Genomic DNA, 20,148 nt, shown 5'->3' with positions numbered 1-20,148 from the left:
AGTGCCGATTACTTGTTGACTTTTCCTCCACACATCGTCGGGTGACTTTGTTGATTTATTTAATAAGGTGCAAATACTACTGTGCTTTTGGTTTCCTATCTGAGCTTCACAGCTCTTCCACCTAAGGCTACCGTTGTAAAACCTCCCACATCTTGTCAACTATAAATTCTTGCCTCCGTGAGTGATGCTTTCGGTAGCTATGGAAACCTAATATAATAGACACCCCCCCTCCCTCCTCCCTCCCTCCATCCCCCAAAGCCCTCCTCCCCTCCCCTCTCTCGCGCTATCCCTCCCTCTGCCTCTATCCGACCAGCCCTCGCTGCATCCACTCCAAAGCTCTTTAGGCTACTTTGCGCATGTACAGCTAAACAGAACACATCGACACGAAGATGGCGATAACACGTCTGGTTTCCTTTCTGGTTCTGCTCTCAACTCACTGTAAGTAACATTTGTCGTAAAGTAAAGGTGTATTTCCTCGCCTCTTTGTGGCGGTCCGACGAATACTCGTTCTGTCAATCCAGAACTCACAAAACTAGATTCCGCGACAGAAGCTAACGGTCTCATTCAACTAGTAACTATACTGGACATCACTCAGTGCTCAGGACTGGAACTAAAGCTACTTTATAATTATTCCAACAACCAGTTAATTTATCGGACTGATAATATTGTGGGGTTCTTGGGGGCTGCCTCTATATTGTAAAGTGCGCGCATCCAGACCTCGGTTCGGTAACCCGTTGTTCCGTGAATCCCTTCCAGTCCGACAGCTCGTCCGCACTAGTTCGGTGACTTCGGTGTGTCGGTCGGTCTGTTTGAAATGCTCCGTGCGTCCTAACGGTTTGCTGCTCGCGAGCTGTTTCCCTGTCTCACGCTCGTTCTGTGCGGGTTCGCTCGGAGTCTGGACGACTTCCACGCTTTTGATTGTGCGCTGTAAAGAAAAGTTTTGTATAGGCTTGTAAAGTTTGGACGAGTGAGCGAGCTTACGGTTAGAATTCAGCTGTAAATATTCGCAGTGTTGTTTACATCAAGTGTCGTAGATTGTGATGAAGAGGAGGGTGATGAATGATGATGATGATGATGAGCTGTGTTGAAATAAGTGACGCGAAATAACTGTTTTTCCTAGCGGGGAATAACGAGCGTCTGCGGGAGGAGCCAATGTGGCCACAGCATGCAGTCTAAACTAACTAACTAACCCTAACCCCCTATACCCGGCCTCAACCCTTTCAAAAGAAACAATACAGCCTGGTATTCTGGGTCTGAAGTGTCTAGTTGTATCGCCTGTGAGGAGTAGATGTGTAGATTCTGTCTCTAAACTGCAAGAATAAAGAGTGGACTCAGAGCTTTTTTGATAGTTACATTTTTATACATTTGCTCAACTCTTTTTATTATCATATTATTATATTTTTAGTTTTGTATTCATTTCAAATTGAAAGAGATTTTTAAGAGTTTTCCTGTAGGAAGAGGTTTTGCATTGTGTTTTACATAAGCCTTATTTCTAAAAACATCAGTACAAAACGGCATATTAGTTTCTGTTCATCCAATGTTACCCCGTATGTGTGACTACATGGCACCACATGTGGTGGTGGCGTCTCTCTTTTGACTGGTCTATAATTAGAACGGGTTTAAAGACAGACAAACAGAAAAGCAGTTAAGCATTGACTTCAGAACATACATAGTGTGTGTGTGTGTGTGTGTGTGTGTGTGTGTGTGTGTGGACAGGCTTAAGTATGTGATTTTAATTAAGGCTGGCGGTGGAAGACATTTAAAACCTGTTGCTGGTGTCTCACTAGACATAGTACACCACATTCCTTTTTCAACCAATACATTTCGGTAGCCGGTTAACGTAGCGTTACCCGTGGTAAATCTGTAAAAAAAGAAAAGAAAAAAAAGTCACGGTGACAGCACAATTGACATTTTCAGGGGGATGAATCGGGTCGACTAAGATTTAGGAATTTCTTTTGTCTCTTCTGGCCAGGGCTTAGTCATGTCGTCGGCTGGCCCATGGCCAGTACCACTGTCTTTAGAGCCAGGCTTAATCTGGCCACAGTGCTGCTGAGCTAGACATGCTTTACAACCTGCTCTGAAACTGGCCAAAGCTGGCCACAAACCAAGCAGTGAATTATTAATTGGTTCTCATAGTTACTTCTATGTGCTGATTTTCCTGTGGAATTCCACATATCTCATGTAGCAAAGCTTTTGATTTATTTTTTTGCATGTTTCACAAATGTGGTAATGATTGTAAAAATAAAACCGCTAATTCGCTGTGGGTTTATTTTTTGACGCTTCCCTCAAGTGACGTGCTCATTCTCGACTTATGTCTATGTATGTATATATATATATATATATATATGTGTGTGTGTGTCTGTGTGTCTGTGTGTGAGAGTGCTTCTAATTTTTCTTTCCCATGTTTAGCTGGCTGCTGCGTCATTAGTAAGCATGCAGCCCTTCCCCATCATGGCATGGCTAAACATAGCCTGACATAGCTCCTCACTAGTTGCTCAAATCAATATTCATGCACCACAGACACACACACAAACAACCACACACACACACACACACACACATGCACATACACACACACACACATAACAAAGAGAGGCATGTGTGAGTCTGCAAACTTTCCATTCTGATGTAATGGAAGGCTTGAACATTTTCCATTGTTTTTGGGGCTCACCTGGATCTTTTCACTTTGAAAAACATTCCAAGGAAAGTGGTTCGCTCTCTGCAGTATGTCTGCCAGGAATCCCCTGCCAAAATATGTGTGCGTTTGGAAGATGCTCAAAGGGGATTAGCTTATGCGCTAATATAAACCTTTGCGAGCACTGCTGAGAGTCTTTTAAGGAAGACATGTAGGCAGATATTTAGGGGGCTCTACAGCAATCTTCTTCCATCTTCTCGTTGGCCGCCTTTTAAATAAGTTTAGTAAACCCAAATACTTTAACGTATTTATTTGATTCAGGATATTGATCATTCCCAAAGACTGTCCCACCAACATATTTATGACCCGTATTTCTCTTTACTTTCACCTAATTGGCACGTATGATAATTCTGTTGGGGCTCAATTGGGCCCGGAATGAAGTCTTCTTATCTTATCCTAACAGATTAGATAAGGGATATCTCTGTAAACGCCAGGAAGAGCACTTCCTCAAAACACACGACATTGCACAGTGTGGGAGCGGGACTGAAGGTAGAGAGTGTGAGAGATAGAGACAGGAGGAGATAGAGAGAGTGGGACATAGAGAGAGATAGAGTTTCTAATCCTCTGCTCCTCCAGAGATACCCACGGCGCTTCTTCGGGTAACATTTCTCAACTGCTAAGTGGATCTGAGAAATGTGGTGCTTCAAAATGTTTATCTGCTCCAAAGGGAAGCCAGGCAGCGAGGGCAACTCCTCTCTCGCTGTCTAGCTCCCACGGTTTAGCACGTAGCCGTATGGTGCGGTGTTGTTGGCATGGCAGGAGGTTGGTGTCCCTCCAGGGGGGATAGGCACTGATATCGCCTCCCTTCCTCCCTTCCTCCCTTCCTCCCTCCCTCCCTCCCTCTGTGCCAAGGCTGCCAGTTGTCGGATGATTCCCTACCCAACCCCAGAACCGGTGAGCAAATGGTCAGAGGGTGCTCTCCGGATGGTATGCTTGGCCCCCAGTGGGCGAGTCACGCGCGCGCGCGGGCCTGACGTGTTAGCTAAGGAGACAAGTCAACGCAGGGTTGAAACCAAGAAGACACCTTCAGGAGCCCCTTTGACGCGCAACATTTTTTCCGCTACGACATATACCATTGTCGGCCTCAGCGAGAGCTAAAGCGTTGGGAAGGTTTTTGTCACTTTGTGTGTACATCACACAGGCCTGTTACAGAATGGTTTGGTAGTTGTGCTTGTTAGCAACAAGGACTGGGAGGCCACATTTTCCTCACCATTCATTATTGTGGTTAGATATCAGGATTGCTGCCCTTTACAAGCCTCTTAACTGATATCATGACCTGACATGACATGACCGTCTTAGGAAAGCAACTTTTGGGGGTGGGGGATGTCATTTTAGTGAGCAGCACGCTTCTATCTATTTGAGTCTCAGTGCCATGACAGTCTTGCTGATACAAAGCAGAAGCAGCACATGGCCCAGGCTGTGGTATGACCTGAAACAGCTGAGAAGCCGTGGGTGGAGGTGTTTGGTGGGGTTGCGTTGGTCAACGTGACCAGAAATATCCGACACTGGCTGAGCTGTCCCTCCCAAAAAACCTGCGCAGGCATTTACAGCAAATGCAGCATTCCTGAACGGAAAACACATGGAGTCAGAGGCGGCCATGTTTAGTTGTGTGTGTATGCTGAATAACAATGAAAACCCACCTGTTTCTTACGCTCTCAAAAGAGACCTCTTTGTGTTGCATGCGGGTCAAAGAGGAGGAAGCAGGGTACTTGTAAAGACAAGAGGTCAACAAAGTCTCACTTGTTGAGGTTGGTTTTAGACGGCTTGCTCGTGCATTGGTTGACACCCTTCTAGAGAGGGACATCCATTACCATGGGAACATTCACTCAAGAGATTACAGACCCCTTTGCTTTTATCAGTTTTCCCCTCTCTCAGCAATAAGCTGCCCCAGATGAGTAGGGTGAATGGAATATATATGGTCATTATGGAATAGGGCGGGTATTGGGCAAACGCCCTTTGAAGGTATTAGAAGCAAACTGCTTGGCAGCCAAAAGCACCAGGGAGATTTACGCAAAAGAATACCATTTGTTATCATGTGTAATGTAGCTAACCGGAAACACGTCCCTTCCTCAATAGCCCAACCAAAGTGCCGTGTTTGTTTTGCCTGGATATCATTATTGCTTGTTTAGTCTACTCTAGATTAGTAGATAATCTGTGAGATGGCCTGGCTGTGGCCACCCGAGTTAAGGGTAGTTTCAGGGTGCCTTTCCTGTTTCATGATCGTCAGTCATCACATGGTCCCTCGGGGGGGGGGGGGGGTTGGTCTGGGCTGGGTTCAAGCGGGGGGGGGTGACATTAACACCAAAGGCTTTTTTTTATTTATTCCTTCCTCTGTTCCTGTGATCACTGGGTACCAACCCGTGCTGATCAATTGGTAAAAAACAAGTCGGCCATCGATCAAACGTCGGGGCCGGCCGTCGGCTTAGGGAGATGATTAGAGGCCCTGGTTGATGACGCGGTGGAGCCAGTGAGAGCTGCTCTATCTCGAGGGGCGGGGGCGGGGGGGGGGTGAGGGGGGGGTTGGAGCCGCCGACACCCGGGGGCCAGAGCTCCACGGCGCTGAGAGTCATAACCAGATAATCGCTCTGGTTTCATCCACTGTTTACCGGGGGGGCCTGTAACAAGCGGCAGTGGGCGTCTAAAAATAGCCGTGAAAGATAACCTCAGGTGTTTGGTCGCAGTTCATTCCACAGCGTCGACGTTAGATACACGACGCAACAATTCAGAGGTAGCAGCGGCCGTCAGAGCGTCACGCATCGTGATGCCTCGGTTATTTCTCATTTATTTCTCATTCTCATAAACCTCATGAAACCTCGTTAAATCATAGCTCTGTACTCATTTCAAGGCACGTAGACAATACTTTTGCTTAGTTTTTCAGTTTGAAAACATTAAATCTCTTTTTAATCTGCTAACATAACCTCATCAATTGCAGGATGGTACGCCATATCAGAAAGACTCAGCAGGAGAACATTTAGTGATACCTGGATGAGGCCGACCCAGCATAATGAATAAATCAAATGCTAAACCCACAGGTATTTAGTGTGTTGAGGCTTGAACAGGCTGGATGTGACACTGCTCGATCCGTGGCTATTTTAGACCGCGTGTGCATGTGAGAGAAAGCAGGGTGCACAGTTTTCCGTAGAGTTAAACAGTCTTCATCTAAACAGCGGAAAAAAAGCATGCCGATATTTACCAGGTTGCCGTGGGATGAAAAGGGATTTACTCTTAGGAGATTTCTTGGCATGTTTATAAATAAACGGGCGTGTTTCATCTAAAATAGGATCTGGATTTCCTTTTCCGATTCCAAACAATTTTTAATTTAAATAGCATCTTGTAATGGAATTGTAGTGCGTTGATAAGCAGCCAACGATTAAAAGGCAGAATAATGAGGCAGAGAGTTAGAATGCTCTCTCTGTGGTAAAGACGAACACAGCATTGACTGTGTGTTGTTACCTGGGAAACAACCCACATTCTATAACCTCTCGCTCCTGGGGGCAGGCCAATTACTCTGCTTACAGCCTTGCCAGTAAGCCATTTCACACAGAACTGTGTTGGCAAAATAATACTTCATTCATTAATCAATTGCCACCCCATGAAATATTTTATTTTCACTGTATAATATTACAGGACCATCTTGGCTAGCTTAAGTCTTTTAATTCACCATGGATGTACTTTTATTTTTTGGTGTCTTTTCTAATTTGTAAACAGTTTCAACGTGGCTGGAGTCGACATCTTTGTCATTAGGAAGTACACTAACATCCTTTTAATTAAGACTAACTGTGCCCGGAGCCACAGATGCCTTCAAAACAGCTTGCATTTGATACATTCGCTACTGAGGGAGAAAGAGAGCTTGCATATTCCACATTCATCCGCCCAAGCTTGCTTTCATGTTTGGTCATATCTGTGATGTTGTGCTTCAGACAAATAGGTTCATCAGAGAGATGTCAGTTCCATTTTGGATTTTAAGGAGCTTCCAGAAATGTGACTTCAGACGTCAAATTTGTATCATGTTTTGTCAAAGCTTTGGGAACTCTGTTTCTTGAGGGTGTATTCCGATGTAAGATGCCGCAAATTAAAATAAACAGAGCAGTGTATATGAAGAAGGTCAAACGTCATGGACACATCCCGACAGCTAGATAACTGACATGCTCTTTGAATGGGGGTCTAATCATCCTCAGTGCTGAGAACAGTTTCAGAAGCACTGGTGCTCAGAGAGCAAGCAACAATTAATCTAATCTTTTTCATAAAAAAAGTAAAATGAGTATAATCAAAAAGTGTAATTTATTATAGCTTCAGTTTCTATTTGTCATGGGTTGGATGGGGACTGTGAGCTGAACACTGGGAAATTGATGGAGAGGTACAAACCAGGAGTAAAGGCCCGGGCTTGTGGCAGTGTCTCTTGAAAGAGGAACTCAGCAGTGCTCTACTCCAGGGGGTTCAGAGTGCTTGCGGTTAGAAATGACACAGAAATCCTGGTGGTGGTCATCCAAAGAGACTTACCAGTGACTAACTGTTCTGTTGGAGTGAGTGTGGAATAGGGCCAATGTTTCAGGCTCCCACTGGGATCTTTTCCTTTTATTGTAAGTTGTTGTTTTAATGTTGATTATGATTCTGTAGAGAGTATTGCAAAGTTTGAAGCTGAAAATATGATGAGCATTGAGATCTGCATCCAATCAGGCTCCATTGTGCTTCAGCACCTTCCAGCTTAGCTCAGGAAATATACGTCACTGCTGACTGCCGTCTTATCACAAATTAGTTCCTGGTCTCTGGCCTCATCAGGTCAGATTTAAGGTCCATTCAAATATTACATTATTATTGACTATAACGTCTTCTCCTTTAGTTCGATACTCCATCACTCTATTTGTACGCAATTCATTTCTATGTGTAAGTATTTCACAGGACCCCTATATAGTGCACTTGTGACCAGCAAGAAGTGCTGAAGCAGTATAACTTCCTTTCTTTATTTATTTAATGTACTAAAGATGTGCACTGCAACCGCAAGCCAGGCCAGTGTACAAGAATTGTTTGTTGTGTAAATCACCCTACAGATTGAAAGCTGGGATCGATAGCATACCCCCTCACTGCTACTATTAGAATTGCAATGTGCATTCAGCTGACTAGCCAGATAGTGTTTGCGGATTGTAACCAAACCATCTGGCCATATGGCGTTGGTGGGCTGCTCCTTCTGTGCTACTTAGTGCTTAAGACCCCTTGGGTTGAAAAGGTCATCGTTTGCACTTGATACCTGTTTTCAACAAACTTCCAAGAAAAACATATTCCAATTGATACGCTGTAATGAATGGCCATTAAGCTAATGCCTTGGTGTGTGAGGCCAATCGATGAAATACGCAAGGTGACCACTGAGGCATTAGCTTGGAGTGCTCTTGGCAGGCCGCCATGAAAACCTAACAATCAGCTGTGTGAAGAAGAAGGAAAAACACCCAATCGTGTCCACCGGCTTATTGGATGGAACACAAATAAATTCTTTATGAGTGCTGACATGGGTGATCCACGGGCCGTAATGGGTTCCCTCGGATTCTGTCACGAAAAATCACGGCTGCCAATGCGACCGGGTGCTTTTAAAGGGGTTTTGTAAAAAACCACGTTGAAGAGTAGTAGAGAGAAAGAACGAGAGAGAGAGAGAGAGAGAGAGAGAGAGAGAGAGGGAGAGAGAGAGAGAGAGAGAGAGAGAGAGAGAGAGAGAGAGAGAGAGAGAGAGAGAGAGAGAGAGAGAGAGAGAGAGAGAGAGAGAGAGAGAGAGAGGGGAAGAGAGAGAGCGAGGAGGACTGCGCAAGCCAATCGCCACAAGTGTGCAAGGGCATGGTTTGGACAAGCGAATGCCTGACATAGTTGTCAGGATGCCAGTGATAGGTGACGAGTTTGTAACACGGTGGGCTGCGTCTCTGCCCCAGAAACGCCGGCTGAAGCCTGAGCTTCTGCTAGCTCGCAGCGTCACGGAAGGCGCCGGATGGAGGGGGGCAGAGAGAACGGGAGACATAATGGGATGGGGGGGGGAGTTGAAAGTAATTTGGAGGGGGGTCGGGTGGATTTTGTTTTATGACTCAAAAATAATGCTGGGCATTTCTCAACCTATTACTCGATAATTTTACATTAGCTGCCTTTAAATCAGAGCAAGGGGGACTGGACTGTAAATTTAGCTGGAGGCCGTGGGCCGCTTCACTGAACTCGTTTGGACGTCAACAGATCAGCGGTTTAAGAGCGCTGCTCTTTTTTTCATGAAGTGTAATCTAAGCAAGCATTCTCAAAGCTGTGGTTGGAGGAAGAAGGATTTCTTATTCTCACAATTAAACATAATTGTCGTGCTGCTCGGAATTAAGCCTTACATTCTGCTATGTAAATACAGACGAGTCCAGCCCTAAACGACCCAACTTATCTCCCTTCGTCGCCATTTCCTTTGGTTTGGCACTCCTCCTTTTCCTGTTTTAGTCCAGGCGTATTTATGCAGTGGTCATTAGCAGAGCTTATTCTAGATTCCTGAACGGCCCCACCAAGCCATCCGACCACGGGCTATCCAAGCATGGCTATCCGAGCATGGTTCATCCGCGCATGGTTCATCACATGTCCATGGTTTAATATTGATGCAGTAGTGAGAAACAAGGTGAACACAATGTATGGGGATGTAAGTTGGACAGAATTATTTAATGATTATTAATATGAGTAGTAGTAGTTGTGGTGGTGGTGGTGGTGGTGGAGAAGGTGGTAGTTGTAGTTGTAGAATCCTTAAATAAGGAAGCGAAAGCTCAATGAAATGATGTGAAAATCGGATAGAAAAGTACATTTGCAATTATTATAAATTTGTTCAATGTTATCTTGTTCATGTTCATGAAAACCATTTATAGTTGTCAATTTTAAAGTACTGTCTTTAAAAGACTATTAACCAAGAAGCAAGTGTTTTTTCAGTTTCAGTTTCAGTTTCAGTTTTTTCATCAGTTGTCACTTTCTCCCATAATCCACTGTCTGGTGATCGTTCTGAGCGTTTCCTTCCATTCAACGCTCTGCCATTGAATGGGAACTGGTTGGAGTCACTGATGGACCAATAATTGTAGTAATCGTGTTTGACACATTGACTACTTCCATTGGCAATCTTTTCGGTACAAATGGCTTCATGGTTAGATGAAACCCTGTGGAAATGAATTAGGAGTTTTAAATGCTAATTGCCGCCTGAATCACAAGCAAAGGCATCTGTAAAATGTCAACATCTGGCCACAGTAAGGTTCTCCAGCAGTCCCTGCAGTCCGTATCGGTCCTACCTTAAAGGGGAACCGTCACACCAAACAATTTTTTAATAAAGGCGAGTACTGCTTCCTCGGTGTGTTGTGAACAAATTCTGGTCTGCAATATCGGCCGCGGTTCTACAGGAAAATCAGGGAAAAGTTGGTCCATTGGTCCTGGATTGGCGTTCTCCATTGGCCCATTTCAAAAAAATTATGTAAATGCTCCAATTTTTCTGTGTTTGTTCAGGTAGTGAAAACACGTGCATGAGGCAGTGCTCCTCCATATAGCCCAGCACCATATAGCCCAGCCTCTAAACCGAGCCATGTTTCATTGTTATTCTCAAGAAACGAAAGAATAAGGTGGGGGGGACAGATCTGTTGCTCCTAAAATATTCAGCGCATGAAAGCAAAGAGGCAACAAATAATTCATTGAGAAAATAAAAAAGAACAGTGGAAAACACCGGAACAAAAGGCTTTCAGTCAACGGGGGTAAAGTTTATGGGAGCTCAGTTGAATGTGTGTGTGTGTGTGTGTGCCTTTTGTGGATGGGGAAGGGAAAACTAGTGGAATGTACCCCTCCCTTACTTCGCACATACACACACACACACACACACCCTGACACACACAAACACTTCACCCCACTCCACCCTCAAAGTTTGTCCCATAACTCCCCTCAGTATCAGTCATCCATTCTGGTTTGATCCGGTTCGGGCTAGAACAATGATCTTATGGTTTCATAAACCCCATTCCACCACACATTGCAACGGGAAGCTCCATCCCTTGGCCTGACAAGTGCCTCTTAATGGCCCCCCTAGTCTTACAAGCACTGGGCCTAATGAACCCACCCCCTACATCCGTCTCCATCCAGCCCTCCCCACATCCCGCCCCCACCAGGGGCATTCATGTGGAATTGACCAAACAACATTTTTGTCTTCTCTCCATCTCTCTACTCGTCTCCTTACTCCAGATCGTCTGTGTACATTGTATTGTCTGTGGGGGCCCTCCAGCAGTGCCTAGGGGCCAAACCGTTTATGGGCCACAAAATACCACCAGTGTGGACAATGCGCTGGTATTCCGCTCTTTAGACACAAGTAGAAAAGACATGGTACGGTAATATGTGCAAAACATATGCTTGTTGTGGCGTATGAGTGGGCTTCTTGTGGAGCCAGTGTGTTATGCTGGAGGCCCACCCTGTGCCCTGCCCTTCTCCCCCACTGGGCCGTGACGCGGGAGGGGCTCACTGGAGCACTAGTGACCCCATTCCCTTGAACTGGTGGAATAACCGTGGCTGGCAGGGATAATATTAATCGACTGTAGTCTACACAGCATAAAAATAAAATCTGCCATTGCACTGTTCAAATTTATTTATTATGTGTAACAAGATCCCAACAAGGTAGTAACGTTACACACGTCTTGGATCGCGGATTTGTTTGGCCAGATCTGGGTTTATTACCCTTACACACAGAACAGGCACTTTGATCTCCACGGTATTCACTGTTTATTGTCTTTTACATGGGCGGATTAAGCAAGGGCTGAAACCTGTGTACAAAGGGCCTCTTACATGTACTAGCTCAACTCTAGAGGCTTGAATTAGGGGATTTTCGGAAAGCAGGTACACACTTAAAGATCATCTGACAGGCGGAAAGACGACAGAGCACTCATTTTAGGACCGTCAGCAGCTGTCCCCCCTCAACCCAAAACAAGCGCTCCCCTGCGTTTTTCTTCCCTACCACAACAGAGTCCCCGCTGTAACATCCGCCCAGCCTCCGGTCCTGTGTCACTTTCTTTATGAGCCCGGTGGGTTGCCATAACCCACGCTGCGGCATCACAACACAGAGACAGGCTTCGGGTGGGGGGGGGGGGGGGGGGGGGGCGATGTGTCGGGCTTGGCATGGCGGGGCTCTGGGCGGCCGGTGGGCTGTAATGCATGCGTCTGGTATTTCCCACGGAAACCCATTGGAGCATTCTTGCCCCCCCCCCACCCCCACCCCACCCCTCCGGAGCAGGTGACGGTCCAGGCTGGGAGGTCACGGGAGGCATGAGGCATCAGATGTTTTTCCTTTTTCCTTTTTTTTTTCCTCTTGCTTTTTCTCTACCCCATCCCCACCCAGCTGTTGCTGTTTGGCGCGAGCATTCCCCGCGCAACCACTCAGGCTGCCTATGCAAACTATTTGCGGCGAAGGTATGCACATTGGGCACATTTGCTGTCTAAGGGGGGGGGCGTGGGGTGATTGTTGGGGTGGGTGGGGGATGCGGGGGCAGTGGGTATCTACCCCGCTTGTAAATTTTGCATCATTGATGTCTCAATGTTATATTCTTGAATATTTCATGTGTCGACACACAGCGGTTAGCGCAGGTGGGGAGGAACGGTTTCTAGTGAAATATGACGGGAAAAAAAAAAGCCATGATTCATTTTTGGTTGTCTGTGTTCCAGAAAGTTTAAAAGTCTCATGAGTTTGGTATGTGGGTTGTGCAGAACGAGAGCCTCCACCCTTTGAGGAGTCAAAGGGTGGGAGTTATTTTACCGACAGGAGTAAACAACTGCTTTAAAACACACACATACTAATATTTGATGTTTCAATGAGAGCTGAGATTTTCTGATCTCCATTTTCAGCATAGCAGCAGGCACAATTTTTTTTAAAGGTTTTTATCTACACCTTCACAATAACTCCAGCGGGAAAGCTATTAATACACAACCCGATGTGAAAGTGATTAGATTCACAGGCTGTTGGCTTTCTCCGTCTCCATCCACTAAGTCCTGTGCTTTCAAAACAAGGGGCGTTGGGAAAGTGACCCTTGACCCCGTCCCAGCCCACGCCTGTGCAAGCTTTCCTTCACCTGTGACGGTTTGTCCCCACATGGTCACAAGTGAGGCGACCTTACATTCTATCCTCCCATGTGTGTACACCCAGCAAGCGCTTACTCAGGAACAATGCCCACGTGGGAATTGCCTCCCACAGCATTGCACACAAAAAGGCCCAGGCCAGTTGCCAGCGATGGCAAGATTGGGGACCTTACTGTTTGGTGCTGAGAGGAAATCATTTGTCAATGTGTAAATCTTGAGTGACTGTCTCGTTTGACCCATGACAGGTGAAAATCACTCTTTGGGGGTGTTCATGTTTATGGGAAGTGAACAGTGAATGGTTCTTGGTTGTGTTAGATTGACTGACTATTAAAGTCAATTGAATTAAGGTATGTGCCTCCCAAACATAAACAGGATGCATTTTCTAGATAGCCCTGACTGGAATTTGTAACGCAATGTAAATCACATTATTGAATGTGCATCATATCTTGTAATTTCCTGTTGGCTTCATGTTACACATGATTACACTATATTGCATTACATTTCAGATGAAATGATTAACATAATACTGTAATGTGCGTATAGTTCATGTATTATATTTGTTTCACTAGTAATTGTGTCCAACAGACTGGATCTTAAGGTTTCATGGCCCAATTGCCAGACATCAGTGCTCCGTGGTCATCGTGGTGGAAGGGGAATGTAGCCATGTGTTTGTAATGCGCCAATGCACAACAACAGCTCCAATGTTACGGCATGTGGATAATTTCTTGAGTAGCAAAACAGTTGTTCTAACATTCTTGGATGCTAAAGCCCAGCAGTATTGATCAAAACCCCTCTTGAAAGAAAAATACACTTTCAGAAAATGGTTTAAAATGTTTGTTTCGGATGTCTCAATCTGTAAAGTCCATCTATCCACCTTTTCCATGCAGAATGCACTATAATGATACACATAATATAGACATATATAATGTATCGCTAGGCACGGGGGGGCACCCGTCACTGGGCACACAGCTTAGCTATTGTTTTACAGGCGTGAGCAAGCAGACACACGGTGAGGATAGTGGCACTGGGCATCTACCACTGCAGGAGCAGACAGGCAGCTTTGTCTCCGGGTTATGAAGTGTTCATGAGCTTCCTGGGGGGGCCATCTCATCGCTCACATATGGCTCCGGAGATCCAGCGCTCCGGGGCCATTGTGTGACGGACAGACAGAGGCCTCACAGATGAGACTCTGCCTTCTCAGGCTCCATTTAAGGCCGTCACATTGGTCTGTCGTGGTCTGGTCTGGTGTGCCCGAGAGCGTACTTAGGCAGGCAGAGGTTTTTTCTGTGGATCTGTCAGAGGTGATCCTGAGTGCAAGCACCATAACATCTTAAGCCTTGTAGCCTTATGGGAATAGTAAACCAAAATAGTAGTAGTAACTCTCATATGGATGGCAGCATTTGCTAAATGATTACTATGACGTGTGTGTGCTTATATGTTGTGTGTTTGTGTGTGTTTGTGTGTGCACCCTGCATCCCTTGTGACCATTAGTGAAAGTGCAGCTTTTGTGTGGAGTGTGTTTTGTGCCGCCATTGTGAATATAAAGTGGTCATCCTTGGGCCAGGCAGGAAGTAGAAAGGCAGATAAAAAAAGGCCAGTCGGCTCGGTTAAATCAACATGTCTCTGCTCTTCAGTGCTGCCGTATTGTGGTGCTGTCAGACCAGCCTTACCCCGCCATAGTGGACTACACTTTGAGGCTAAACACCAAACAATGTCCGCTTATCTCTGTCCTCGTCCGCAGAGCTTCTGTCTCGTTGCCCATTGTCAGTGTTGTCGCCGTATAGGGCATCAGGAGGTAAAGAGACTGCTGGCGGGTCAAATAAACCTCTATAGAATATACCGCCGTCCACAGAAAGCCTTTAACAGAGACTATTATCTACTGGATTGGAGAGGAATTACTGGGGAATGATTTGGCCTATGATGATGAAAAGTTTTAGGTGGGAGTCAATATTTCCATGAAACAGTGATGTGTTTGTGTGTGTGCGCGTGTGTGAGTGGGAGTGTGTGTTTGTGTGTGTGTGTGGAGCTGGGTGTGTTTCAGGATAATCATACTGGGTGTGGTAGCTTTCAGTGTGTGTGTGTGTGTGTGTGGAACAGATAGTCAGAGGAATGTTGTTATCCAAGGGATTGACGATCATGTATTATTATCTGATCCGTTCATCGTTGATGCGTTGGAGGAGGGTCTGGCCTGGGGTTAGTGCAGGCTAGCATACAACAGCAGGCAGGTGATCAATTAAAAGCCCAGCAGCGCGCCCCGTTCCATGGTCCCTGGTCCCTGGTCCCGGCACAACAAGCGGGCGCCAATGCGCCATGTGTCTTCATCATCACGCCCGCAAAACGCTGCGGTGGAAATGCATTCCTCATTAGGATTAAGGAAGGGGTCAGTCCGCCTGCACCAGAATGCGTGGCATTCGCTGGGATGCCATCTGTGCAGAGTGTGGGCGAGGGGCTAATTCTGGCGCAGTAGTTGAGTGGCGCGATTTAACACAGATTGTTCCTCCGTGGCAGCCCTACTTCAAGCGCAGGATTTTCAACCGGCGGGGCCCGTGGCCAAAAAAACTGACGCAATAAAGCTGAATTTCCAACCTCAACCCCCCCCGCCTCCCTCATCCCACTGCCCTCCCCTCAGATCTCCATTTAAGCTGACGCCACAGATCCTCCCAATTCATTCGGACGGCCAACATGTGTGGCACGTCAAATGGTTAGCATGACAAGGATGCTGCGCCAGGGGAGGCCCACTTGCTGGCTAGGCTTCATGCCTCAATCCATTCTGACAAGGTGCTCTCTCTCTCTCTCTGTCTATCCTTATCTCTCTTTCGCTCTCTCTCTCTCTGTCTCTCCTTATCTCTCTTTCTCTCTCTCTCCCCCTCTCTCTCGCTCCGTCCCTCTCTCTCTCACTCTCTCTCTCAAAGGGTCTGGCCATGTACAAGGAAAGAATAACAGCCATCAGTTATTTCATCATGGAAAGTGGTGGTGGCCTGGCCTTTTATCTGCCTGTATAACAGCCAGGGTGGATGTAGAGCTGTAGTACTTAACTGAGGAGGGGATTTCAGCAATTAGTGCTCTGCTTTTACCCTCACCAATAGTATGCTACCTTCCCCTGTTTTTGCCACACGTTAACCATTTTTTAAATATTTTTTGTCACATTATGGATAAAAATCGACAACTCCAAACACTTTCACAATTATTACTTTTCAAGTCATGTGATAGGCTAAATAGCATAGCACAAGTATAGGACTCTCCAAATGACCAATCTATCTAGAATGAGTGTGTTATCTATCATGTTACTATCAAATTACTTTGGTTTACTTTATGATAACCCAAAGGAGTACAGTGACCCAGCAAGACTACAGCAGAGAACAGAGTAGATGAATGCGTCAGCTGTTACAGCTAATTATGCATCACGATAACGTACAATGGTGCTGTTTCCTAGGTAGTACTCAATATATCAATTCAAACCTACAAACTGTACTTTTGCACCCATAGATTAAGTGCTACTCAGTAAAACACAAATATACAAGTAATCACATGAGTGCAGAATTGACTACCGTCATAACAAGGCAGTAGACAAACAACACATTTTCGGGTAAACACTAATTGTCACATCAAGCATTTCTTTGTATTAACCTTTTGATTTTGGATAACTTCTCCTCCTGTGAATGTGGCCTTCCCTTTATCCCTCGGACACAATAGACCTCAACCATTGTTCGGTTTAATTAAGCATTCATCCACTCCTACCAGCGCTGAAACTGTGTCACAAACAAAGGTTTCCATTGGCCTGGGCAGGGGTCGGAGGAACCATGTGAACACAAGCAGTGTGACGCCGAACAACAGGGCTATTTTAATGCTCAAGTGAAGGCTCTGATCATCTCCGCGGCGTGCCGGTTCACATGACTTCATGAATTAACCCCGGTAATATTCCATCCCTTCGTTCCTGCAGAGAATGCCAGTGTACTTCCCCCCCCCAACCCCTGATCGCTTGCCTTGTCAGCAATAACTTTGGGGCGACTACAAAGAGTGTGACTGTTCACCCAGACACGGAGACACGGAGCCTTCTGTTTGAACACGATGGAAGTAGGAAAGGACAGAAAAGGGGACTTCTTAGAAGAACATAGGGTTAGGGTTAGTAGGGTTAGAATGGTACTTTTTTCTTTTGGCATGTCTTTGAACTGTCTGGTGAGGGACGGCCACAGTGTTTTCACCCCACAGCCCTGGACCTGTGAGTGCTGTGCTGGGGGGAATGGGGTTTCTGGCAGGGCAGAGGCACAGCAGCATGTGTCAGGTGGGAGAGTGAGAGTTCTCTCTCTCTCCCCGCACCAGTCATGTGAGTAAGTTGGTGCGCTCCATGACTAACGGACTAGCCAGCCGCATTGCAGACGCTAACGCTGACCTAAAGTGACAGGTTCCCAGGCGTTCCATGACACCACCAGCTCCTCCCACTCCCTATTCCGGCCCTCCCATTGGCTCAGCCAGAGCATATAGTCTTTTTGACCCTGCCTGGAATGGGAAGGGGGGGGTTAGCAGGGAAAAGGCGCTTGGGTTTGGCCCTGGCCTTGCCGGGCATCACGGATCAAGGCCCGCAGCAAGGCCCAGTATGGAGAATGCGGAATATATGAATACACAAACAGAGCTTCCAGCTCGGGAATGCCAATCTGTGTATGACCGCACCTGGAACTAGACAGACCCTCTCGTGAGTCATGATTTTAGAGCTTTTAGTCCTGCAGTCCAGAGTGCGATGACTGTGTTAAATGGAGCATGTCCACATTTTTATGATAAAAGACTGACTGGAGATTTATCAGTACACTGAGTGCATTTTACGTTACAGGAATTATCTTGGGATGATTAGGGATTTCCCCTACTGGTTTATTTTTCTTCCGGATGAGTAAACTGGCTAGATGGCAACTAAGGAAGATGGCGCTCCACTCCAAGTGGGATCTCTCTTCGTTTCCCGATATATCCCAATAGTGTTCGGGATGAATCGTTGACACGTTTGGCATCAAACACGCATCTCCAGTGACCTTGCATGATCGGATTTCGCATCCCTGCCTGGCATGTGGATAACCGCAGTTACACTTCCGCATTGTTGTCACGGCTGACCTCTGTCAAAAGTATGAGAAATGTGGCCAGCATCAATGTTTTTGGCTTCTACCTCCTCCAGCCATGCCAGATACCTTCACCGGGTGTGGGTGGAGGCGGTGGTTAGTTTCAACGTAATATGGACTCCTTATCGTTATAATATATTTTGTTTTCATCTATCTTAACGTACATAGGCCTGTGAATGGCAGTGTGAGTGACACATTTGTCCCGGAATGCGGTCAGAAAGGGTAAGGTAGTACGTCAAAGTGCTCATAGACGTCCCTGACCTCCCCTGGTGTGTTTATGTGGACGGGACATATCATGTTTTGTATTTTCAGAGGATAGTATCACTATCAGTTTTTGTGCTGAATGCGAACACTCCCATAATGAAAAGGAAGTCGGTCAGTATTTGGTCTAAAACAGCTTACCAAAAAATGTGTTGTTATGTTTTGAGGGAGATCTGCTCATTCACATACCAACCACTTGAATACCTCAAATTGTAGCTGGAGACTTTGCATATAAAAAGGAAATGCTAATTTGATACAGGAAGGAATTTTGGATAGAAATGTGCGATTGGATAGTCTCTCTGAACAGTAATGGTCCTTTTCATATGAAGTTCATCAAACACCTAATAATTCAGTAATTCACCTGGACACATCAAAATCCCCATGGCCACTCACACTTCAGACCGAGTACAGATGCAAACCCCAAGCTGTGACCATAGCGGACTCACTTCCCCAACATACCTTGACTACCATCTCAAACATTTCAAACATCTTCTTGAAGATTTTATGTCGCCGGATGTTTAACGTGGTCACGAGAGTCTGCGAGACCCATGCTTATAATGCTAGGTCTGTCTCTGTTCAAGATCAAACGGCGGTGACATGTGCTCGGCAGCTGAAGGAGGGCTGGAGGTATTCACTTTGTGAAGCTTGCCTTATCTTTGCTCTAACGGGCTGCCTATATATAGTTTTACCAGCAGGAGAGCACACTCTAAAAGGCAGTTCCGTAACCTGGTCATTTTGGCTTGTAGCGCAGGAATGCTACGTATCACACCCTTCATCACAGTTACATTCTCAAGGGCTAAACACAGCCCACGGTCAATGGCTTTCGCCTCCCACTTCATCAGATGAAGAAGGAAAAACAACCAAACATCCAAATGAGACAAAAAATCCTGGAGAAGATAGGTTCCTTTTCATTCTCCTGCTATGAGTGCACTGTGTTCCTGGGTGAAAGACATACAACAAACAATCAATCGATGAATCAATTTGAGTCAAAAAGGCTAGGCTATTGCTTTGGCATTGATCAGTGGGGATAATGTCCTCCCACAGCTGGAGAGAATACATTCAATCCATGCAGTTGAAGAGGAAAAAAAAGAAGGGTTAAGAGAGAGTACATCAAGGATTTCAAGGAGTGCACAGTGATTATTCAGACAACTCATTTATAGGTCAGTTTTGTCCTTTTTGAACGAATATATCGCTTTTTGAACGAATATATAGCAACTGAAACTAAGATACAGTTTCAAGATCAGGCAAAATCTTGTCTGTCATCTTTTTCCAGCTAATGGAAGGAGATTTCCCTTGTCAATTCTAAAAGGAGAGTCGATTCAGACCTTTATCATAAATGCTTCCAAAGTGTTGTCAATCGGCTGGGAACATTCCCACGAAGTGGTATCCCCGACTGGGATCTCAGTGTCCCACACACCTCCTAATCCAATCAGCCGCACCATGTAGCGCTTTGCTGGAGCAGAAAGGTAAAAATAGGGACATGCAAGGATAAGAAAGTTCACTGGTGGAGTTTAACGTGGGCAGAGGCACTGTTGGGTGGCAGCTGTGACAATACAATATAGTGGGTCTTTCCCCTGTCGGAGCGCTACCAGATGCACTCTCCAGGTTTCTTTGACTTTTCTTCTATTTTCTTGGCCGGGGGTGGTTGCTATTTTTTGCCCGTTTAGTGACTTTCTCCCAGTGCAAACACAACAGGTGTGAAACTTTCTGTTACTCTCTGCTCTCTGGGTGGAAATGGCGAAAGACCCACTTGAGTGCCAGTTACTATGGAAATATCTCAAATTGCTATGGGAACCAGAGAATCTTTGTCTAGCATCGAGCTGTAATCGTCTCTAAAAAAAGGAGATTATGGTAATTTGAAATGCTCTTATGAATTAATTTGTCAGGCTTTGTGTCCCAACTGACATCATAGACTTTTATCAAATGGAAATGAGCATTTCCTAGGGGTAAGGATTTGAAGACATGAGTGGTTCAGTCCAAAACATAACCGTGTTCTGTGTTCTATTTTTG

General features: G+C 45.8%; 1 protein-coding gene across 1 annotated transcript in view; it reads left to right on the top strand.

Annotated features, from left to right (window-relative positions):
• Positions 1-311: 311 nt before the first annotated feature.
• Positions 312-20,148, top strand: part of jam3b (junctional adhesion molecule 3b) — a 33,631-nt gene continuing 13,794 nt past the window's right edge. Inside the window, exon 1 of the mRNA XM_084473903.1 lies at positions 312-438. Within this exon, the coding sequence (XP_084330029.1) occupies positions 390-438 (49 nt within the window). The 5' untranslated portion in view covers positions 312-389. The remainder of the gene's footprint in view (positions 439-20,148) is intronic.

This window comes from Micromesistius poutassou (assembly GCF_964030765.1).
Source record: "Micromesistius poutassou genome assembly, chromosome: 10".
Classification (NCBI taxonomy): domain Eukaryota; kingdom Metazoa; phylum Chordata; class Actinopteri; order Gadiformes; family Gadidae; genus Micromesistius; species Micromesistius poutassou.
The sequence above is the reverse complement of the archived record's forward strand: the minus strand, read 5'-3'. Positions and strand labels throughout refer to the sequence as shown.